The sequence below is a fragment of the Papilio xuthus genome, unplaced genomic scaffold (assembly GCF_000836235.2).
Source record: "Papilio xuthus unplaced genomic scaffold, Pxut_1.1 DF824655.1, whole genome shotgun sequence".
In the NCBI taxonomy this organism is placed as follows: Eukaryota; Metazoa; Arthropoda; class Insecta; order Lepidoptera; family Papilionidae; genus Papilio; species Papilio xuthus.
This window is the reverse complement of record NW_013533994.1, coordinates 4,556,968-4,564,569: the sequence shown is the minus strand read 5'-3', so window position 1 is coordinate 4,564,569 and position 7,602 is coordinate 4,556,968. Positions and strand designations below refer to the sequence as shown.

General features: G+C 39.1%; 2 protein-coding genes across 3 annotated transcripts in view; one reads left to right on the top strand and one right to left on the bottom strand.

Annotated features, from left to right (window-relative positions):
- Positions 1-1,251, top strand: part of LOC106127732 (methyltransferase-like protein 13) — a 7,712-nt gene extending 6,461 nt beyond the window's left edge. The window contains 2 exon segments of the mRNA XM_013325955.1: positions 1-130; positions 566-1,251. Coding sequence (XP_013181409.1) covers positions 1-130; positions 566-840 — 405 coding nt within the window. The 3' untranslated portion in view covers positions 841-1,251.
- Positions 1,252-2,098: 847 nt separating this feature from the next.
- Positions 2,099-7,602, bottom strand: part of LOC106127640 (SUN domain-containing ossification factor) — a 50,365-nt gene continuing 44,861 nt past the window's right edge. For both annotated transcript variants that reach the window (XM_013325791.1, XM_013325792.1), the window contains 2 exons: positions 3,766-5,836; positions 2,099-3,446 (listed from right to left, as the gene is read on the bottom strand). In XM_013325791.1, the coding sequence (XP_013181245.1) occupies positions 2,406-3,446; positions 3,766-5,836 (3,112 nt within the window). In that variant the 3' untranslated portion in view covers positions 2,099-2,405. The remainder of the gene's footprint in view (positions 3,447-3,765; positions 5,837-7,602) is intronic.

Here is a 7,602-nt window from a genome sequence, read left to right as displayed (position 1 = left end):
GGAGAGCAGTACGATGTGGTGATGTTCGACATGGACAGCAAGGAGCGGGGGCTGGGCCTCTCCTGTCCGCCGCCGCACTTCCTGCACCACCTCGCCCTCCAGCAGGTCTCCGCGCTGCTGCAACAACACGGTCAGCTCCCCTCCACCTACCCTACACCACACACTTTACACTTCAACACTCACACAATCAAAATAATTTACACATGAAATCACCATAAAGAACACGCACCTCAAGTGGAAGCAATTCCGCGTACAGTTTATGAGTGTGCCTAGTTGAAACCTAATATTACTCTCATTTAAAAACTCCACTTCCTTACCTATCTTCCGACCATTCCTATCCTATCATTATAAGAAAAGAAAAGGAAGGGAAAGTAGATTTCGCGAAGGAGGGTACGCGTAGTAAGGGCACATATTCTCTTCTGAAACCAACAAGGCATATGAAATTATGGATGTCTATGGGTCGCTTCACTATATCAGCGAATTCATGTGACCGCTTATTTTTTTGTAATTTTATGATGTAAAAAAAAATAGCTGTTTTATTGTAATATTATTTGTTATATTTCAGGTCATTTCATATTAAACCTGGTGTGCAGAGATGTAAAACTTCACGAGTCTATACTGAACACGCTGAAAAATCATTTTAAATATTTAGCGACAGTGAAATTGTATGAAGAAGTGAACGAAATAGTATTTGCTACGAACAGCAGCAAGCCTTACACAACCGAGGACCTCGAGACGGCAGCTAAAGGTCTGAATGCGAGAGCGAGACAGAAGAAACTGGTGAACATAAAGTGTGTAGATTTGAAGGACTTCTTACAATCAGTGACTATTGTTTCCTGAGGTCCGGCCAGTCGGGGACTCTGAGTGAGATTCATTTAAGTGTAATTATAATTAAAACGGACAATGTTAATGTTTTTAATCTCTTGTTAAATTATTATGTATATGAATTATATGTATATATATGTATGTTCATTTTAGAAAGATAAAAGTGTTTAATATATAACTATGTTGTTGTACTCCATTATGTCGTTGGTATTTTAAAAGAGATGTAATGTTGGGATAAGTATTGGTACTTATAATATTGTAGACGTTCAGTAATTATTGTATATATACAAATATTATAAAGCAGAAGAGTTTGTTTGTTTAAACGCGCATATCTCAAACTACTGGTCTCATTTGAAAAAATATTTTTTTGTTGGATAGTTGAATAGAGGAAGGCTTTAACATTATGCTGCGACCAATAGTTTTTTTTTTAATTTTCTGACGGAGTCACGGGCTACAGCAAGTATTAAAATTTTAATTTATTTTGATTGTAAAATATTTCAATTTAACTGTTGTCTTGTAATCACATTAAGGGATTTGTAAAATAGTTATAAGATCCTTGTAGGTGTATCTTTTAGCTAGGAATGGTAGAGAGCGCGATTCCCTCGCTCGTTTGAACTGTGGGTCTAGCACAAATATTTGCGACAAACAACGTGTAGCTTTATATCTGTAAAGTACACTAAAAATCTCACGGTTATTTTGGACAATTTAAGAAGACGATACGAAGGCACTTGTCGCAAATATTCGTGCTACGTCCACCGCTCAATCTCGTATCCATCAACGCAAACACGCGCCCGCTCCTGCTCCTCCAATACCGGACACAATACATATTTATACAAATGTTTCCTCAATGCAAATTTGTTATTGTATTTCGTAGTTCATCGTCCGGAGATCACTGCTCTCTCTATTTTAAAGTCACGACTTGTTTACTTAAAAAATTGTGAATTTATTTCGTATACTTAATTATTATTGTCTTTGCGACATTTAATTTGTTACTTTTACAAAAAATTTAGATAAAAGATTGTCTTGATTCTATATTTTACTATTTTCTGAAGTTTAAGGTCAATGCAGTAATCACTCAACATTTTTCTTCCTTCTTTAAGTCACAAAATGGTGAAATATTATTGTATTTTATACGTAGGAAGAATAGAAATATATTGCACTAAATAAATTTTAATTCTAATTAATTAGAATTTTTGTCATTTAATATAAAATACTATTAGTATGTAATTGTCTTTTATTTCAAGGGACAAGGGATGAAAATAAAATGACCAGATAAATATAACGCATTTAATGCCACTGCACCGAACTCTCCCCCGACTAGTGTCCAGTTGACATCGGTCCAGAACATAATTTATCTCGCCGCAGCACTCGCACTCACAACACGCACAAATCAAAACGCTAACAACAATTAGGCTCCCTAATTATCACAATTGGCACCTAATGAGGTCTAACAATGACACGATAAACTTTATACAATAATTTAATTAATATCTTCAGTACATACGAGCAAAGAAATAATTTACAACAGCTGAACGCTTCATCGAGCGACAAACACACCAACATTACAAAAATAAAAGTTCTCAAAACACTTTCTTCAATATATTCTTGAGGCTCTTCTTCTTCTTGCCGGCGCCGGCGCTATCTGTGTCGTGCCGGCTGCCCTGCGACAGCTCCGTGGACTCTGACCACAGGCTACCAGTGGGCGACTCGGAGGCCGCCTTCTTCCCCAGCTTACCGTTGAACATGGGCTCCGTACTGCGCAGCACGGGGCTGGGCGTGCTGCGCGCGCTCTGCCGGCTCAGCGTCCGGAGAAATGCGGGCGACGACAGCCGTCTCGTCTTCATAGTTTTCGACTTTAGACTATTAAAAAACGAGCCGTTCGTTTTGGGCGACTCCTTCTTTTGCGGCGCCTCCACCGTAAACTCCCTCGGTTCGGACACGGGCGCGAAGTATTCGCCCTCGTCCAGTGGTATCAGATTTTCTTGTAACTTCCCTATACTATCTTGTCTGACGCAATTTACAGTGGCGTCATATTCCAGACCTCTATGTATTACGGAAGTCTTGCGTCGTCTGTTCTTTTTAGCCACCTGCCAGTCTCCGTCGTTTAGTTCCCTGTCCATCGTGGCCATTTCCTCCGTCGACTGCCTCTCTATCTCGAACGCCTCCTCGCTCGGTCTCCGCTTTTTAGCCGAGGGTGTGGCGTGGCCGCTTACGCCTTCCACCGATTTTCTTCTGAACCTCTCCTGCCTTTTCTTAATCTTCTTTGTGACCGGCATAACTACAATAGACTCCCTCTTTCTTCTTTTAGTAACATAATAGAACGCGATGCTGAGTATTATGGACTGAAATAGTACGAATTTCAGGACTGTCATGTTTCCAAACCAACTATTTCTCTCCTCCATCAAAGTATGCAGCGCGGAGGCCATATGCGTCATCTGCTCTTGCAGATTGGTCAGCTGTTCCAAATACTTTTGCTCCCTCTCGTTGCTCTTCCGCCGCTCCTCCGACATCTGGACCATGGTCTTCTCGAATGACTTCTGCATTTCCTCGACTTGTTTCTTGTATCGCCTGCTCAGCTCCTCCAGATATTGACCAGATAGTGACATGTTTCGTTCTAAAGTCTGAAATTGAGAAATAAATTTTGTTAAGAAACCTATTTTCATATTTAGAGGGGGAGGGGGGGTAGGCAAAGCTACCTTTTGAAAAGTCTACAAACAGACATATTCATTTAAAAAAGTTTACTCCTCGGCAACATTTTTTATAAAGATTTTTGCAGTAGAGTAGATGGAACTGTCAGCAATTCAATCGCATTTACCAAAGTAGTATTATATAAAATGTATCGTGAACTTAAAAATGTAAAGTGAGATAGTACATAAATCAGAACTTTTGTTTCTGAAGTGAAACATCAGACAAAGATAGATGAATGAATTGGAATTATACCTTAACTCTGTTAGACAATCTCAGGAAAACTGACTCTTTTTGTATAGTGGTCTGCGCCTGGTTCTGGCTAAGTGCGGGCTGCGTGCCGGTGGGCGCGGGATCTACCGCCATCTGATCCAGGTCCGATATGAAGTGGTCGCTTTCGATCATAATCATTTGCTCGTTCACATCGTCAACTACCAGAGCTTCCTTTGGTTTGTCATTTAACGTTTCGTGTTTTCCATTTTTATTATCTGTCTTTATAGATCCCTCTTTTCCTTCGTTTTCAACCTCTGATTCCAAAACTTTATCATTTTCGAGCTGATAGTTTTCTTGTGGCTCTGGAGTTGGAATGTCTTCTGGTACTGACTGCGGTTCTTCCTTTTTAACGTCTGTTTCGTCATTTTCTTCTTTTAATATCTCTATAGTTATATTATTTTTATCTATTTGTTCAGAAGGTGCTGGTGTTTCTTTCAATTGTGTTTCATTAGTTTTCTCGTCTACCGTATCGCCGGTTTTGATCGGAACTAATTTAATTTCTAAATCGGAATTAGTTTCACCGTTCAGTTTATGCGGTGTTTCGTCCAATGTAATATTTGTGGTTACATTTTGTTCTGTCTCGAAACTCGTATTTAGTACGACCTTCTTCTCTTTAATTGCAAGCATATTGCACAGTGCAGCTAAATATTTCGGGGGAAATAAAGCGTTCATGTACGCGACACGTTCGTCACTGAACTCGATTGTTTTTGTACTTTTAAAATCTAAACCGTAAGGTTGACAAATTCCCGTACACTTCAAAGTCTCACGTAGGAACACTTGACGCACTAAATTAGTTAATTTGTCCGAACTACAACTGAGTAGCTCATATACTTCATTATAAAGCGTTTCACTACAATTATCACATACAATAATATGGCTTGGAGAACAACACTTTTTGTACATTGCGTCCACCGACGTATCGTTACTTTCGTTAGATACATTTTTAGGAACTTCCGTCTTCACTAACGCTTGAGCAGCTTTCTTCATAATAGACATGACTGCATCCCTTGCAGACCCGAAAAGGTTTTTCGAGGGTTCCGTTTCCGCAGTGGGCACATCGGGAACATCAATTATCTCGTCGTCCTCGTCTTCGTCTATATGAGCCGAGTGCTGGGAGCTTTCCTTCTCTAGTACCTCAAACTCTGATGTTCCGTACACTTTAAAAAGCGAAATGGGGCAGTAATGTTCAGAGCCGTGATGAGACAGCATCTCGACTTTTATGAATTTACCAAATAAATGTGGATACAGATCAAAACTCTGTACATCCCTCATATCTTGAGCAGTGAACTGGCCGACGCTAGCCCAGTCCCGCGTAGGGAATCGATCGCTGAAGTAGACGGCGAAATCTTTGGGCGTGGAGGAGAACAACTCGAAGTTGGCTATCTCTATTTTCTGCGCTTGCACCGCCTCACACAGCTCGATGACGAACCAGATACGGCTGGTGCAAGTGTTGAGCATGTACTCGTCCCGGTTCGGGGACAGAATGGAGCTGGCTGAACCGGCCTCTGGGTTGGTGGCAACCACCTTGGCTCCGCAAGCGAGCGAAGCGTAATTTTTTGAGCGAAGCTTTGTGCTTTTATTACTAAGATTTGTATTGCTATGACTAGGTTGACTCGAGTGGTTCAATACGGTGTCTTTTTTCTCGGCCTCGGCCAGTTGCTTCTGAGCCCACTCTGAGAACGAAGGTATATCTTCCTGCGGCGTCTCCGGTTTGACTGGAATGTTTTCTTCTCTCCACTCCTCGGATTGAGATTCTTTGTCTGTTTCAGGCATAGGAGTGGTGCTTCGAAATGCTTCTTCTGTTTGTTTTGTTTCGTGCATTGGTTTTGCTTTAACGATAAGTAATGGCTCTGTAGAATCTTTCTCTGTAACCGTTTCTTCTGCATTTTGTTTATCTTCCTCCACAGCGTCGGCCTCTCCGACGGAAAACTTTTTCGTGTCATTGTGTTCTTCAGAGTCATTGACAAACAATAGTTCGTCCGATGTTTTTAAATCCAATTTCGCGTTATCCGCCAGAGATATTATTATAGGTGGTTGTCCCGTGTCAGGTAACCTGAAACAAGAACAACGCCTCTTGTTAAAAACAACAGAAAACTTTTAATGTCAAGGATTAATGACATATAATTAAGACGATCTAGTTAGAGAATTTCGAAGTGTTATGTAAATAAGTATATACAAATATTCTTAAAGGTAAATGTGTCACAATGTATATAAATCTTTTATTTTTAACATAATATCGAATTGTATAATAGTTAATGTACAATTAACTACTTAGGGATTCACGAAAACACTCACACTTGCACACTTTATTTAACACTTTAACAGGCCAACTACGACGACAAAAAAATCATAACAGGTAAGTAATTATGCATTAATAGTTCTATAGCGCGTTTTAATTTCCGAGCAGCGCCATCTATTGGTGGTTTGCGGAAACAATTGTGGAATTCAGTTAAAATCATCATTACGAACTAAACAGTTAGTGACATAAAAGTATATCAGGTCATTGACACAATATTTTTACGATATTATGCGTTACATTGTTTATCTCACAACCTTACTTTCTAAGTTGTATACAACTTCAGAAGCACAGTACTTTACTGACGTCCAATTTAAATGAAGTGCAAACACAAGTTTTGGAGGATGACATAACATCAATTGGCGTCCACAATATATATCAATAAAGCTGTTGCGTTCAATTGAGACAATCAGCGTTGTAGCGCGATTGTGCGCTTTGTCTGAGAATATACAGCGCCAATGGATTCCCTCGAAATGGAATACGATATTCAAGATCACATAAAAGTGAATAACGCATTGAAAAAGTTTGAAAGATAAAAATCAACATTTTTAACATGTTAACAATTAAGAGCAAAGGAAATATACTTGGATGGATGAAGGAAGATGTAATTGTATGCCATTTTAAAAATAAAACCGGACAGCGGACATCATGTTGAAATGTCAACCGCCGGGACTCGTTAAAAGGTTACAGATATATTTAGTCAAAAGAACTAGCAACTAATTGGACTTCAATTTCAATATGACGTACAGTGGGTTTCTGAGACTAAAACCTCCGTTCAAAATCATCATCTGTTTTGTCAAAGTCAATGACTGGAATGACGATATGTTTCATTTAGAGATTTTGGTCTCAGAAACCCCCGATTACTGAAATCGTAGATTGACTAAGTTGTTTCATCAGTGAATAATGTTATATTTGTTATAATTATTCAATAATTAATTTCACACAAGTCCTGCTCACAAGAACAAACAGTGACATTTTTATCAAAATTATTGGGTTAGTATTGTTTTATAATCGCAAAGTTATGGAACAGATTAACATGACCATAAACACAACTGAAAAGGTTACGTATAGAAATAATAAAAGTAGATCTGACATTTAATATCTTGAACAACAAGAGAATCAAAACTCGGTTTACTAGATTGAATAAATGTTGTGCCAAATGTTAAATACTCGATACCTAAATAAGGGAACATACGCATACTAAGCGATCTATTTTTTTAGTTTCTTCAACCCCTCCCTCCCCTCGGTGACCACTCGTATTACATGCCAAGACCCCCAACTCCCCTTTAGTATTTACACAGTAATTCATAATTATGATTTTAAATCATTTCACAGGTAAAAATTGAAAAAAAAATTGGCTCATACTCTTCTTTACAGCATAAGACTGCATGCATTCTTAAATTACTAGTGAATGTATTATGAAAGAAAAAACAAATAACGACTACGTGACTAAAATCTGAGCCCCCGCTCCTGTGTCTGACAGTAGTATTTTAAAGACTCCGCTCCCCCCCCCCCCCCCCCCC